The 17,134-nt window shown below is 43.3% G+C and overlaps 1 protein-coding gene across 1 annotated transcript in view; it reads right to left on the bottom strand.

Moving 5' to 3' along the window:
• F9 (coagulation factor IX) overlaps positions 1 to 17,134 on the bottom strand; it is a 95,265-nt gene that overhangs the window by 40,120 nt on the left and 38,011 nt on the right. Inside the window, exons 4-5 of the mRNA XM_082262982.1 lie at positions 7,590 to 7,703; positions 4,208 to 4,342 (exon numbers count right to left, since the gene is read on the bottom strand). Of these exons, the coding sequence (XP_082119108.1) occupies positions 4,208 to 4,342; positions 7,590 to 7,703 (249 nt within the window). The remainder of the gene's footprint in view (positions 1 to 4,207; positions 4,343 to 7,589; positions 7,704 to 17,134) is intronic.

The raw sequence follows: 17,134 nt of genomic DNA, 5'->3' as shown, positions 1-17,134 counted from the left end.
GGCTCATCCTGCTTCCTCTTCTGCTGCAGTCTCGGCCGCTCCAGCCACATCTGTAGTGATACCGGCACCTGCCACCCCGCAAACAGACGATCTGTCAGCAACACCACCACCTGGGTCACCAACAACCATCTCCACAATGTCCCGTGGAAGCGTTCAGCTTTCCATCTCCCAAACACTTGAGAGGAAGAGGAAGTACCCCCCTACCCACCCGCGATCCCTGGCCCTGAATGCCAGCATTTCAAAATTATTGGCCTTTGAAATGCTGTCATTCCGTCTGGTGGAGACGCACAGTTTTAAAAACCTTATGTCGGTGGCTGTCCCACAGTACGTCGTGCCCAGCCGCCACTACTTTTCCAGGCAAGCCATCCCTTCCCTGCACAACCAAGTGGGGGAAAAAATCAGGTGTGCACTGCGCAACGCCATCTGTGCCAAGGTCCACCTAACTACGGATACGTGGACCAGTAAGCACGGTCAGGGGCGTTATATCTCCCTAACGGCACACTGGGTAAATGCAGTGGCGGATGGGCCTGAGGCGGATAGCAATTTGGCGCATGTCCTTCCACCACCGAGGATTGCAGGGCGCTTCAGTTTGCCTCCTGTTCCTAACTCCTCCTACTCCGCTTCCTCATCCTCTACCGCCTCCTCATCCGGACAGCGTAACACCTTCACCACCAACTTCAGCACGGCCAGGGGTAAACGACAGCAGGCAGTTTTACAACTTGCCTGTTTGGGGGACAAACCACACACCGCGCAGGAGTTGTGGAGGAGCATGGAACAGCAGACAAATGAGTGGTTGCTGCCAGCGAGCCTCAAGCCCGGCCTGGTGGTGTGCGATAACGGGCGAAATCTCATAGCAGCTCTGGGCCTAGCCGGTTTGACGCACATCCCTTGCCTGGCGCATGTGCTGAATTTGGTGGTGCAGAGGTTCCTTAAAAACTACCCCGATATGTCAGAGCTGCTGCAGAAAGTGCGGGCCGTTTGTGCGCACTTTCGGCGTTCTCACCCTGCTGCTGCTCGCCTGGCAGCGCTGCAGCGTAACTTCGGCCTTCCCGCTCACTGCCTCATATGTGACGTGCCCACAAGGTGGAACTCCACCTTGCACATGCTGGAAAGACTGTGCGAGCAGCAGCAGGCCATAGTGGAGTTTCAGCTGCAGCACGCACGCGTGAGTCGCTCTGCGGAACAGCACCACTTCACCACCAATAACTGGGCCTCCATGCGAGACCTGTGTGCCTTGTTGCGCTGTTTTGAGTACTCCACCAACATGGCCAGTGGCAATGACGCCGTTCTCAGCTTAACTATCCCACTTCTATGCCTCCTTGAAAAAACAATTCGGGCGATGATGGAAGAGGATGTGGCACAGGATGAGGAGGAGGAGGAGGATGAAGAGGTAACATTTCCAAGGCTTTCAGGGCAGTCATTCGCAAGGGGCTCCGAGGGTGGGTTCCTGCACACGCAAACGCCAGGGACGCAATTGTCCAGCAGGGGCACAGTTCTGGAGGATGAGGAGGATGAGGAGGAGGAGGAGCTGGAGGAGGAGATGGAACCATGTTCACAGCAGGGTGGCACCCAGGCCAGCTCATGGCCATCACTGGTGCGTGGCTGGGGGGATACAGAGGACACGGACCATACACCTCCCACAGAGGACAGCCTTTCGTTGCCTCTGGGCAGCCTGGCACACATGAGCGATTACATGCTGCAGTGTCTCCACAACGACCGCCGAGTTGCCCACATTCTAACTTGTGCTGATTACTGGGTGGCCACGCTGCTGGATCCCCGTTACAAGGACAACGTACCGTCCTTAATTCACTCACTGGAGCGCGATCGCAAGATGCGCGAGTACAAGCGCACGCTGGTAGACGCCATGCTGCTGGCATTCCCATCTGACAGCGGGGCCACAGTGGAAGCACAAGGCAGAGGAGGAGGAGGAGGAGGTCGCCAACGCAACCAGGGCACCGCCAGCACCTCAGAAGGCAGGGTTAGCATGGCCGAAATGTGGAAAAGCTTTGTCAGCACGCCACAACAAACAGCAGCACCAGCAGCTCAGATGGAACGTCTTAGCAGGAGGCAGCATTTTACCAACATGGTGGAGCAGTATGTGTGCACACGCCTACATGTAGTGAATGACGGGTCTGCCCCCTTCAACTTCTGGGTCTCCAAATTGGGCACATGGCCTGAGCTTGCCCTTTACGCCTTGGAGGTGCTGGCGTGCCCTGCAGCCAGTGTATTATCTGAACGGGTATTTAGCACGGCTGGGGGCGTTATAACAGACAAGCGCAGCCGCCTGTCCAGAGACAATGTGGACAAGCTCACGTTCATTAAAATGAACCAGGCATGGATCCCACGGGACTTTTCCGTACCTTATGCAGAATAGCAATGGATACCGACCTTACCCACCCATTGTTCCATTTTTGCTCTTTCTCACTCTTTTGGGGTGTACCCTCATTTAAAATTTGTGAAAAGAAGCAGTGTTGGCTACCTCGTCCTCCTCCTCAGGGCCAGATTAATGTAGGGTCTATTGGAGCTGCAGCTCCAGGCCCCTACCTTTTATATAGGCCCCGGGTTGGCCATATTCACTGTTACCGCTCTTCTGTCACTTGTAAACACAGAAGTCTGGCTTCTATGCTCGCTTCCCCAGGCAGCACCCTCAGAACCTCCCCACACAGCGTGAAGGCCGGACAAGGAGGGACAGTTGGCGATGCATGGATGTGTTTATGGGCTTCAGAGACAGCATCCCATGTTGAATTAGGCATGCATGGCTGCACCCTTCCTCCTCTGGGTGCATGGCAAGGCACGGCCCTAAGGCCCTTCAAAATCCTCAGCACCAAGCCCATGATGCTGTTAATCCGGCCCTGGTCCTCCTCCACCGCCGCTTCCACCTACACCGCCCATAGGTGTGCGCAGCCTATTGCATTAAGGTGTGCACCCCAAAGTTGAAATACACATGCATGTGTTTGCCAGCAGGGAGAGTAATGTATCGGGGCCATGTACCTGTAGGCAAGGAGAAATAGAGCAGAGCAGGTCCCAGGGAGATCTTTCCCATCTCCTCACTGGCAATGCTATGTGCCCTAGGTGATTAGGGTGTGCCCAGGCACACCCAGCACACCCTGTGCGCACGCCTATGTCACCGCCACATCCACCACCACCTCAACCTCCCTCCTACTCCATATGGGCCTCGTCCTTCAGAGATAAAGAAGAACATTGTTTTATTTTTCTGTTTTTTTTTGTTGTTTTAAGTTATTTCCCTATCCACATTTGTTTGCAGAGCACTTGCCATGCTCTTAATTACGTTTTGCTGCCATTTGCAGCACTCTAGCCCTTTCCTTTGGTGTTTTAGAGCCATTTTAGTGCCTTAAAGTTCGGGTCCCCATTGACTTCAATGGGGTTCGGTGTCCGGGAAAAGTTCGGTAAAAGTCCGGGACACGGACCCGGACTTTTTTTTAAAGTTCGGCCGAACCCGTCGAACACGGACATCTAGGTGTCCGCTCAACCCTATTCTTTAGCAATAGAATAGTCCTAGGGTTCCAAAGCTACCCCTCCATTTTTTTTCCCAAATTCATAGGTCAAGTCAGTCAGACACCAACAAATGTTGAATGTAAAAAATCATTGGTATTGATTAAAGAGGGTCCAATACCTATAGATATACCCAGAGCATGTGAAGATTTAAAGATTTTAACAAACTTTTTAGCAGATCCCTGCCTTTGATTGCTCTGAAGAAATAGCTGTTTGTTTCACCAAGTCCTCTGCAGGCTGATTCTGAATGGGAATGACTGGTTCAATACACTCTGAGTGTCCTGAGAAGAAAAGCTGTAGGGTCTGAATCCCTTTAGAAGTATTTAACCCTTGGGAGTATCTCACCAAGAAAGAAATTCCTATCACAGGGGATGCCTAAAATTTGACTTGCATGTTGGTGCAGGCTTCTGAAATAATCAGTGAGCCAATCACACAAGCAGGAAATTTCATTTCAGGGGGCGTTCTGTACACCAACAGTGTACAGAACACCTCCAGGTTGCCATATTGCATTGAATATTATGAAAATGAAAGGTTAAATAACATTACATTACTATATGGTTTGTGTCGAAATTGTATACATACTTTTTTTTTTATTTCCCCTATTTTTCCATGAAAGTGAAGTTACAAGTTCACATCTACAGCAGTTTGAAAAATTCTATTATAAATGAAAAGTTTATAAACATATCATATTTACCTATCTCCTGACAAGCCTGCCCATCCGCTTCCAGTTTGTATCCAGACGCACAGGAGCATGTCACTTTTTTCTCAGCATTTTCCCTGCACATTTGCTGACACCCTCCATTGTTTATGGTACATGTAACTGGCAATTCTGCAAAAATGTTTTAGGAGATGGTATGTTGTAAATAAATGTGTATGCAGTGATGAAGGGATGCAAACACTCTCAATATACATTGTTTTATATGGTAAAAAAAATAGTAAGCAACTTTACAGTAAAAATTCAAAGTAATACTAGTGTTTGATGATATTGGAACAATATTATCTAAATGATAAGACTTTTGGTAAGATAAATTCTAAGTCATGGATAAATTGATGTTTCTCCCTCCTACTTAAGTTCATACACTCTCTTTCAGGGATTAAAGAGGCAGAGCAGTCTTCTGCAGCAGCCAGGATAAAAATATGATATGAGGGTGAAGCTTAAAGCAGAACTCCAGCCAAAAGTAAGAACATGACAATGAACAGGCCTTTAAAATGTAAAATAACAAAACCAGCCCTTGCTGCAAAATTCACCTTCAACCCAGAGATTTCCCCTGCAATACTTTTATCTGCCGCTAGATGTCCTCAGTGTCATATTCAGCAAGATTCAATGCATTTACTTTAATATCAGGTCTTCCTGTGATTGGCGTTAAGGCAGCACTCTAATTTTAAAGTGATGCTTCTCCTTTTAATGCGTGGCCCATCTTTTGTTCAGAGGTTTCAAACTGGTGGCCCTCCAGCTGTTGTGGAACTACAAGTCCCATCATGCCTATGGGAGTCATGCTTGTAACTGTCAGTCTTGCAATGCCTCATGGGAATTGTAGTTCTGCAACAGCTGGAGGGCCACCAGATTGAGACCCCTATGTTACATCGTTGACTCCAAATATCAGTAAGAAGGTATTTATTACATTTGATCTGCTATAATAAAGTAATGTACTATTAAATACTCAGTTTGGGGGCTTTATTAAATGATTAAATTGGTTTATTTCCAGACAGGTAGGTCTCTGAGCTACATAGTTATTCATAAATGCTATCAATAAAAACATACCTAAGTAAAATGTATCTGGCAAAGGGTAAGCTTTATTTGGGGTTCCTACTCAGCCTGCAGCAAGGAAGAAGGAAGCAGTCATCTAGCCAAACTGATTGATAAAAAAGGGGCATCACTGGCTGTCTAGATTCTGGATAGGCACCGTTATAGAGGTGGAGATTTACCTGAACAACATGGGAGAAGTCAAAGATCACCAGGCACAGTGTTTCCCAGTGTCACCTCCTCCCACCTGATTTAAACCTCTAATTGCAGTACTACCAATTGCACGGCATTCATGGGTTTAAATCAGGTGGTGAGGCAATATCCTGTAAAACACATTTGGATCACTTTTTAGAGGAGCGGCCATGCCTGTTTCACTTATCAAGTAGCCCTTAGTTCCATTCAGCAGCAGCACCCCTACAGCTCGTTCACACGTAAAATGGGGGGGTAAAACTCACTGGTTGAGTTACTGTTTTACCAACCCCAGACCCTACCCCCTTTAGCTGCTGAGGTGGCAGCCAAAGGTAGTACACATGCCGCAGCGAGAATTAAACCCCCTGTTACTTTTGGTGGGTGCTACCACCTGCCAATCATTCAAGTAAATGGGGCCACTCTGCAAGCCCTCTCAACTGCATGCTTCTACGGGGTCCAAGGGGTTAAAGCAGGTGGTGAAAAAGGAACAAAATGCTGCCTGATTTAACCCCTTGTTTGCTGTACTGCACATGGTTGCAGGGCACTTGCAGAGAGGCCTCATTCACTTGAATGGGTCATGCTTGGTGTGTGCTACACCCACCAACCATGACAGGGTGTAGAACTCCTTTTGTGACATGTGTACACCTCTGGCCATTGACGGTGCGGTTGGGGCAGGGGTGGTAAAAACACTTAGCTATGGGTGTCTAGTTGGTGTCACTCTGCATGCACTACAGAGGAAGCATTGGCTTATGCGGCTCTTGCTCCCTACTACAGCTCCAACTTTACAAGTAGTCCCTTTGCATTGCACTCTGATGCTCTGAGATGGCAGGTCAGTAAGCCCAGACTGCGTTCAACCAGTCACCTGGCTGTGATCTAATGGTAGATCATGATCTACAGGTTGTTGACCTCTAATCAAGAATAACCTTTCTTGACTTTTTTACTACAGGGGAACCCTTGCAATAATTTTCAGGGAAACTTTACAGATCTTTAAAACATTGCATGATTAGCAAGTTACTATATAGAAAGATTTAAATAAAAAAATAAAAAAAAATACCATATAGCGTATTTGAGGTTTGGGGGTGATCTTTTTCTATACCCTCCTATTCTATATGAGCATAATATTTATATTAATAATTACATTAAAAAAATACTAATTGCTACAAAATAAACACAAACAGTAATAATTGCAGTGTTCTTTCACACTGGTGGTCACAGTTGAGAAATACCCTGTTATGTTGGTGGCCAGTGAAGAAACACCCCTTTAAATAAGGAATTAGCAGAAAAGTATTCCACTGGTGGTTAGTGTAGACAAGGAATTATTCCACGATTGCTTACTACTGTACACACCTAGCAGCTTCAAGGAACCTCTAGCAACTTTTGGAGGAACCTTAGTTGAGAAAGTCTGGTCTAGAAAGTACCACATACATGGTTTAGGCTCCCAGCTATTCTTTTGCCATAAGCTGCATTTTAATGGGAATTTGTGGAAATATGTGACATGCGGCCATAAAACTTTTTTTAATTTTTATTTGGACTAAGACAATACCAAACTGAAAGGGGGCGAGGAGCTCTGTGTATACAAAGGAAGCAGAAAAAAGTCAAGGTTAAGTGCATATTGCCATTAAAGGGTTAGTTCATTCAACACTAAAATCTCAATTTTGGGTAACAAATGTCACTCCCAGTATACCTTTTGTATTTTTAAACATATGTGCTTGTAATGAGTTTTTGAAAATCTTGTTTGAGAATGTAAATTTCATGGGTTTTATCAAAGTCTGGACTCTTTGGTCACAGCATGGACGCTGCATGATGGACATTAATCAGTGATTACATTGCAGCATTCATTGATATGTGCATTTACATTCTAGGGTGGAGTTCTAAAAATTGTCATAAAGATGCTCACAACAATACATTCCACTTTTAAATCTTCTAATGTGCAATAGTGAAAGAAAACTGGTATCTGGTTGCGATGCCAACAAAAGGCACTTTAATCAGTCTCTAATTTTAAAAGTATTAACTTGGGAGACATTTCCTTAAAGAGAAATTACGTTAATGTATGTTGAAAATAAACATAATTATTCAGCTTCTCTGTTTCCATGATTGTAATGAGCCTGGTCTCTGTGTGTAAACACAGATGGGTGATACATACCAAACTCACAGTTTTTTCCTCTGTATCCATGTGCACACCAACATACATAGGCACTCACATCGTCTTTGCAAACGCCTCCATTTAAACATGGGCTGGATATACACTGGTCTCCATCTAAACAAATAGCAAGCAAGTCCATTAAAAAATGTTGTATGAAGATGGATTTTGTTATCACATCAGTGTAGCAAATAGCAAAGCTATTGATTTCTTTGAAATGCTAAGAACATTTGTTCCAAAATAGTGTATGACTGCAAGATATTTTCTTGGCTATTAATAATGTATTTTAACCACATACCCACTGGGTTCCACATGTTTTTGGAAAATGTGGAAAGAAAATGAAAACGCGTTTTTTTTTTTTTTTTTTTACACAAAGTTGTCCATTTATAAGATATTTCTAACACAATACATTCTGTTACTCCTCCTGAGTATGATACCACAAATTAGAGACTTTTACACAGTCTGACCACATACAGAGGACCAACATGCAGGGAGCATTATTAGGTGCTCTAGGGACTACAATTCTAAATCTAATTTCCTGACTACCCATTACACTTTTGTGAGGCACTGTAGGGCACTAATAAGAACTGTAGTGGCACTGATGTGGCATGGATGAGCACTGATGTGGCATGGATGAGGCACGGATGAGTACTGATGTGACATAGATGTGGCATGGATGTGGCACAGATGAGCACTGATTTGGCATTGATGTGGCACAATGAGCACTGATGTGGCATGAATGAGGCACGGATGAGCACCAATGTAGCATGGATGTGGCACTGATGAGCACTGATGTGGCATGGATGTGGCACGGATAAGCACTGATGTGTCATGGATGAGGCACAGATGAGAACTGAAGTGGCATGGATGTGGCATAGATGAGCACTGATGTGGCTTGGATGAGACACGAATGAGCACTGATGTGGCATGGTTAAGGCATGGATAAGCACTGATGTGGTATGGATGTGCACGGATGTGGCATGGGTGGGCACTGATGAGACATTATTGTGGCACGGATGGGCATGAATGAGGCACAGATGGGCATGGATGAGGCACGGATGAGGCACCGATGGGCATGGATGAGGCCCATATGGGCATGAATGAGGCACAGATGGGCACATAGGAGGCACAGATGGGCATGAATGAGGCATGAACGAGGCACAGAAGAGACAGGGGTGAGCACTGCTGTAGTCTCCCTCCTCTCCTCGCACGCTGTACCGCGTGCAAGGAGAGCAGAAAGCTGAACTGGACATGAGCTGGTTTGTTGACAACTGATCGCTCCGTCATTGGTAAAGGGCCACTGTCATTGGCTGTGAACCTGACAAGCATGGACACTTCCGTGTGCGTGCCCCAGGGGGAAGCGCGATTCTGGGAGGACGTCATTGCACGCCCTCCCAGAATAAGTGAACCACGCTGTATCTGTCATTGGGCTATGGCTCGATTGGCAAGTGGTTAAAGGGAACCTCAAGAAAGAAAGGCAGACCCTTTGCACTGAGACTTACAAATGTTTCCAACAATATGTAAGAGAGATACAATTATTAAAGTCACCAAGGCTATGTACTTCTTGGACTTCTGTCTTTATTTCTTCTTCATTGTTTGGTGAGTTACTGAATTGGAATGAGTGTGCAAGTCAAGTGAGCTTAAACTTTACTGGCTGTATGCTTGTTCCATGTCTCTCAATCACTAGGTAGTGAAGCAAGAATAATGACTGTTTTTCAATTTCAAAAACAAGGGCATTGGTAGCCCAGTATTCCAAGGCTGGTAGGTTATCTTTAGCTATGGATTTTAGAATCATCAGTGAACATCCACCTTCCCTCTTGGGTTTACAAAACCTCAAAAGGTATATTTGCTATGGTTCCAATAAAACTAACTCTGCAATGCTTATTCCAAACAAGGGGCAAGGTACACAATGATGTAGTCCTAAGCAATTGATCACAATTATCCTTTCCTTGGTTTAATAAAATAAATTAAAATCTGATTGCAATTTGTTACTGTACTTTCTACATCCACAATGCAATTACTGCCCACAAGGGGAATAACTGCCATGTACTGTATATTTATTATTGTAAAAAAACACCTTTCATTTTGGACTATATATATGCTATGGGGGGATCTACTAAAACTGGTGAACACAAAATCTGGCGCAGTGGTGCATATTAGCCAATACGTTTCTAACTTCAGCTTGGTTAATTAAGCTTTGACAATAATGCACAGCTGCATTAAATTCTGTGTGTATCAGTTTTAGTAACTCTCCACCTAAGTGGTTGATTTACTAAAGGCAAATAGACTGTTCACTTTGCAACTAAGTGCAGTTGCACTCTGCATGTGTAGTTGCGCCAGAGCTTATTAAATAAGGTAAAGCTTCACTTTACAAAGAATACCCAAAAGCATACAAGGAAAATAAAAAAATATATTAAAAAAAAAAACAGCGCTTTTGCTTGCATATGATTGGATGATGGATGTCAGCAGAGCTTCCCCTCATTTACTAAGCACTGAAGCAACTGCCCTTGCAAAGTGCACAGTCTATTTGCCTTTAGTAAATCAAAAGAAACAATAATCAAGTGGTCACACCTCAATTATGAATGCCAACATCCCTACATTTTTTAATATAGTTTACTAGGTTTGGATGGGATTTTTCAGGCATTCTGCTTATACACACACATGTAAATCTATAAAATGTAATTTATTAGAAACTTGTTAAAATAACAGCTAACAATAAAAAACAATATATCATGCCATGATAATGATAAAAGCATGTTGGGTACAATTCTTTTTACTTGCAACATGTTTCGAATAGACTATATTTCTTCCTCAGGCAAACAAGAACCTGTAAGAGACCCAAGCAATCATGGTAAACATATGGCCAACATCATTGCTGTGCTGAAAAGCCACCTGGCAAACCCCCCAAGAAAACTCCAAGCAGTCCCTCCCTCAGAAGGACCTAAGGCACCACTTTTTCTATTACTTGGGATAATACATTGCCTGGCCAAAAAAAAGTCGCCACCAAAAAAAAAGGTCGCACACTCTAATATTTTGTTGGCTTTTATTACAGCATGCATTCGATGTGGCATTGTTTCGATAAGCTTCTGCAACGTCACAAGATTTTTTTTCATCCAGTGTTGCAATAATTTTTCATCAAGGTCTTGTATTGATGATGGGAGTGTCGGACCACTGCGCAAAGCCATCTCCAGCACATCCCAAAGATTCTCAATGGGGTTAAGTTCTGGACTCTGTGGTGGCCAAATCATGTGTGAAAATTATGTCTCATGCTCCCTTAACCACTGTTCCATAGTTTGCGCCCAATTAATCCTGGCATTGTCATCTTGGAATATGCCCATGCCATCAGGGAAGAAAAAATCCATTGATGGAATAACCTGGCCATTTAGTATATTCAGGTAGTCAGCTGACCTCATTCTTTGGGCACATGCAGTAACAATCCAATAGGATAGTTACTGCATGCTTAGTTTAGTTAGTTGCTTAGGCTGGCCATACACTATACAATTTTCTTGTTCAACTTAGATTTACCAAAACCATATAATATAAGTTCAAACCTGAACACTTTCAATTTTTATGCAATCAGGCAGGCCCTTGCACTACATAGTTGAAGGTAAATCTAAAGGAAATTGAATAAGAAAATTGTATGGTGTATGGCCAGCCTTAGTTAATTCCAGGTGGCGACTTTTTTTTTTTTTTTTTGGCCAGACAGTGTATAAGATTTCTTTGAAATGATAACAACCCACAATTCAAATAATGGCTCAATCCCAAAGAGCCTAGTGAGTGGTTGAAGAAATTATTCAGAGCACAATCCAGCCTGAAGTCCAAAATAAAAAAAGCGATCCCTTGGGTCCTGCTGTTGATGCTGTTTGTGTATAAGCAGAATGCCCAAAAAGTCCCATCCAAACATAGTAAGGTATATTTAATAAATCAACCCCCTATATATACTACTGTGCAAACGTTTTAGGCAGGAGTGAAAAAATGCTGTATATTTAGAATGCTTTTAAAATAGAAATGGTAATAGTTTATTTTTTATCAATGGAAAGTAAATAAACAGAAGAGAAATCCAAATCAAATCAATGTGTGGTGTGACCACCACTTGCCTTCAAAACAGCATTAATTCTTCTAGATATACTTGCACACAGTTTTTGAAAGAATTCAGAAGTTAGGTTGTTCCAAACATCTTGGAGAACTAACCACAGATCTTCTGTGGATGTTGGCTGCCTCAAATCCTTCTGTCTCTTCATGTAATCCAAGATAGACTCAATGATGTTGAGAACAGGGCTCTGTAGGGTCCAAACCATCATGCCCAGAACTTTTTTGTTCTTCTTTATGCTGAAGATAGTTCTTAATAACATTGGCTGTATGTTTGGGGCTGTTGTTCTGCTGCAGAATACATTTGGGTCTTATTACACTCCTCCCTGATGCAATGGCATGATGGATAAATACCTGCTTGTATTTCTCAGCATTGAGGACACTATTGATCCTGACCATATATCTAACCCTATTTGTAGAAATGCAGCCCCAAACTTGCAAGGAACCTCCACCATGCTTCACTATTGACTGCAAATTTTCACTCATCAGTCCTGCTGCCATTTTTCTGCACCCCAGTTCCTATGTTTTCGTGCATAATTGAGTTGCTTATCCTTATTTCCATGTCAGAGGTATGTCTTTTGGGACACAATTCTTCAATGAAGACCTCTTCTGGACAGACTTCTCCAGACAGTAAATGGGTGTTCCTGGGTCCCATTGGTTTCCACCAGTTCTGTGCTGATAGTCCTGCTGGAAATCTGATGTTGAAGGGAAGTAAGCATGATGTGTCTTTCATCTGCTGCATTTTTTTCTTGGCTGACCACTGCGTCTATGGTCCTCAGTGTTGCCCATTTTTTTGTGCTTCTTCAAAAGAACTTAAACAGCACATCTTGAAACCCCAGTCTACTTTGAAGTCTTTGCCTAGGAGACACCTTGCTGATGCAGTATAACTACCTTGCTGCAGTGCTCAGGTTTGCCATGGTGTATGAACTATGACATGAAACTGTCTTCCACAACCTTGCCTAAGGCTGGCCATACACTATACAATTTTCTTATTCAATTTCCTTTAGATTTACCTTAAACTATGTAGTGCAAGGGCCTGCCTGATTGCATACAAATTGAAAGTTTGTAGGTTTGACCCTATATTACATGGTTTTGGTAAATCTAAAGGAAAGTTGCACAAGAAAATTGTATAGTGTATGGCCAGCCTTAGTAGCAGAGTTTGGCTGTTTCTCACCCAGTTTAAGCCTCCTACACAGCTGTTTCTGTTTTAGTTAATGATTGTGATTTAGCCTACATAATTGAAGGTAATTAGCGCCTGCTTGATATAAATGGGTAATCATACACCTGACTCTAATCCTACAAAATCCCTGACTTTGAACAAGCGTACAAAGTGTAAGAATTGATGCTGGTTTGAAGCCAAAGGGCAGTTACACCAAATATTAATTTGATTTAGATTTTTCTTCTGTTTGTTCAGTTTGCCTTTTGTAAATTGCTAAAAAAAAAAAGAAAAATTGCAAATATATACTTTTTAATAATTCTTACTTTTCTTCACACCTGCCTAAAACCTTTGCACACAACTGTATGTGGAAACAAAGATGAGATTGCCAAATTGTTGTCAGTGACCCAGTCAAACCTTTCAGGTCTACATTGATAGCTAAACTGAACACTTTACTGTTTGCGAAACAGCTATTCTAGAGAGCATTTGTTATGTAGAATAAGAATACTTATTTCCAGTGCTCATGTTTCGATCAATATGATTAATTTAATTGCATAAAGGGTTTTTTTGTGAACAATGCAATAATACTGTGTCCTCTCATGATATGAGATTTTTTTATTAGTTTCTTGGTTGGATGTATATATCCTCCCATAACCTGAATAAGCTATGACAACAGGCACTACAATTTTTCTTTTAGTTATAAAATATTTCAGGAAAGCATGATTCATATATGTTAGGCAAACTAATTATTTCTTGTTGGTATATTTAAAAGGTGGATTTTACTCATACTTTTCTAGGGGGCACAGTTATTTTTAAATTATCCTCTTCACTAATGGGGACAGCCAGTACCAATATACTCTACTGGCTAAATAGGATGTCTTGTTTGGCAGGTGCTGGGCCCTTTAAAAGGCACAACAAGGCTTATGCCTAGTACACATGATAACAATATTGGGCGAAAAAAAAAATGCATTAGGATCGATCAACTGATAATCTATAGGTTAGTACACAGCTTTTAAAAGCTGATCACGACAGTTCATGCAAAAATGTCAAGCCATCAAGGGACTAGCACAAAAATGTTTCTCAATGGATAACAGAGCCAACGATTTTCCTGTAATTAGTACAGTATTTGTATGAAAATAAAAGAATACATCACAATACATGACATCACTTCCGGAGTTGTATTCTGTCTTACAATAATTGTTGTAACTTTAATAACCTATTCAATTTCGATATAAGACTAGCAATTAAAAAAAAAAAATGGACAATCATTTTTCCGATATTCTCATTGAGTGTACTAGGCTTTAAGGAAAGAGAGGGATTGATAAGGATGAACTAGGAAGTAGAGAGGGGTTGTTGAGAGTGATAGGAGTGTGGTTGCATACTGCACCTGTTTGGATTTTGTTAAAAAAAGTTAGTTGCCTGCAATCCTGTTGACCAAACGTCACAACTGGTAAAGGCTTTGAAAAAACCTTACATTTAAGACTCTGGATCTTTCGTAGGTCAGCTATAATAAGGCAATTGCAGGTTGGGGGTTGGGTAGCAGTACTGATCCCCACCGTGGAAGGAAAGTTTCTTGCTAGGTGACAAGACCCATTTGAGATCATGGGGAAAGTGGATGAGGTGAGTTAAAGACAAGAGGAGATCGGCTCTACCACATAAAATTGTTGAAGCCCTGGCAAAATAGGAAACTGGTAACCACCCTAGCAAGTTCAAGACTTGAGCCTCTTGTTGGTATGGACAGCATCCAGGTAGCCAGTACTCTCATTTTCCAAGTCTCAATGTAGGCATTGAGCATGATATCATTACTGAGCCTGGTATCAAGGTTTGTGTTAGGCCTTACAGCATCCCACAGGCTCAGCGGATAGCTGTCTCAAATGAGGTGAAGACGATGTTGGCACAGGGAGTAATTGAGGAATTGCAGTGTGAGTGGCCAAGACCAATTGTGTTGGTCCTCAATCTCAAGGACACTCTGCAGTTCTGCAATGATTTCTGGAAGTGTAGCTTAATGTGGTGTCAAAATTTGATGCATACAGCATGCTCTTGGTGGATAACCTAACTGAAAGATGTTATACCTGAAGGATTCCACATGTACTGCCACTTTAAGGCTGGCTCCACCCAGGAGTGATGACAAGGGTCAAGGGGTAGAGTAGCCATCTTAGAGCACATGTAATAGAAGCACACCAGATATATACCTGTCCTGAGATGCATGTTGGAGTGTACAGTGAGTACTGAATAAACATCCGTTGTTCCAGACCAGACTCTTGTGTCTCTCACGACACAGAGAATATAACAGTGGCGACGAGGATGGGATTTACAAAGTTACTACCAGTCTGAGAGGGAGAAGAAAGAAAAGAAAAAAAGAAAAAACATTGTGGATTCTCACCTGGATAAAAACAGTCACAGAGCCCAGCAGGAAAATGTCATTGATCGGGACATCAAGTTAAATTAATGGAGAACAGACATCCTGTAGTTCCTGGGTTGAGAGACTGGAACAGTATTTCGGTGCAAATGCCATCCCAGGCGACAGGCAAGTAGCAGTATTTCTGACAGTGGGTGCTGCTAGGACATATGCCACTCTTAGGGATTTCCTTTTCCCTGAAAAACCAGCAACTAAGACATTGTCAGAGTTCCTGACACTATTAAAGGATGACTTCCATCCTAGACCACTGGAGATTGCCGAAAGATTCCGGTTCTATCAGTGGCAGCAGCAGCCAGGTGAAGAAATTAGGGCTTATGTGCTCGCCCTTCGCAGACTAGCCTCGACCTGTTCTTTTGGGGAGTACTTACCTACTGCACTGAGGGCTAAGTTTGTCATGGGATGGAATAGTGAGTCTAGCCAAAAGAGACAGTTAACAGAGAAAGACCTTACCCTTACAAAGGCAATTGAGATAGCTTCAGTCATGGAAATGGCTGTGAAAGATACAGAGGAACTGAACTCCCAGGGCAGAAGGGAAGAGGTTAAAGAGGAAGTTTTCAGAACAGCAGTCAAGCCAACTGCAACAAACTGGAAATATAGACCCTCACCAAGCTGGGAGTCAGCTTGCTACCGTTGTGGGAATACAGACCATGATCACAAAGTCTGCCAGTGTAAGGATCAGATCTGTCATAATTGTGGTCAGGCAGGCCATCTTAAATGAGTGTGCCGTAGTAAGAAGGTGCGTGATAAGCAACCTCTGGACCCCAAGACAAACGCATGTATGGTGGGAAGATATACATTATCATCTAAATCAGAGGATGAGGAAGTGCTCCACAGATTACACATACATCATATGCATTCAGCACCCTCCGCAATGACTGTAGAGGTAACTGTTGAAGGAAAGAAACTCAAGATGGATGTAGACACAGGAGCAGCAGTTTCAGTTATCACCCAGAAACAATGGAGACAACTTCTGATCCGAACAACTATCCGTTAAACACCAATCAAACTGCAGACATACTCAAAGCAGATACTCCACCCATTGGGTTATGTGAAAGTACAGGTATTCTACAAGGGTCAGACGAAGAGACTCCCATTATATATCCTAGAACATGGGGGACCCCCTCTCTTTGGAAGAGACTGGATTGCTCACTTTGGTTTGCCAGACATTGCGATAAACCCTTGTAACACCGTTACCATTCCATTATTCCATTAGGAGATAATGAGGGATGGCTGGTGTCCTTGAAGCAGCGGTTCCCAAAGGTCTTTGATAACCAGTTGGGGAAAATAAAGCATGACTGTGATAGACTCAGGCTGAAACCCAATGCTCAGCCTAAGTTCTTCAGAGCTCGGCAAAGGTACCTTTCGCACTCTGAACAGGAGTGGAAGCTGAACTAAGTTGGCTGGAGGAGATGAAGGTGTCATCTCAAAGGTAGAGCACAGCGAGTGGGCATCACCAGTTGTTCCAGTAAAGAAAGCGAATGGGGACTTACGCATTTGTGGCGATTTCCGCATAGCACTAAACTCTCAACTGGAGAAAGACCAGTATCCCCTACCCAGAGTAGATTACATTTTTGCCTCTCTTGCAGGAGGTCAAAAAGTTCACTAAGCTTGATCTCCGGGAAGCATATTTACAGTTTGAGGTCCACCCTTCGTCCCGCAAGTTTCTAACCATCAACACCCACAAGGGGCTGTATGAATACAATCGGATGGTGTTTCATGTAGCCTCTGCCCCAGCCATTTGGCAAAGAAAAATGGGTGAGATTTTGGCGGACATTCCTTTCACACAGTGCCTGCTAGATGATATGCTTATCACGGGACTGACGGGCCAGGAACACAAGCGGAACATGGAGCTTGTGTTGACGAGACTCCAAGAGCAGGGTCTAA

This window comes from Pelophylax lessonae (genome assembly GCF_965119305.1).
Source record: "Pelophylax lessonae genome assembly, chromosome: 7".
In the NCBI taxonomy this organism is placed as follows: Eukaryota; Metazoa; Chordata; class Amphibia; order Anura; family Ranidae; genus Pelophylax; species Pelophylax lessonae.
The sequence above is the reverse complement of the archived record's forward strand: the minus strand, read 5'-3'. Positions and strand labels throughout refer to the sequence as shown.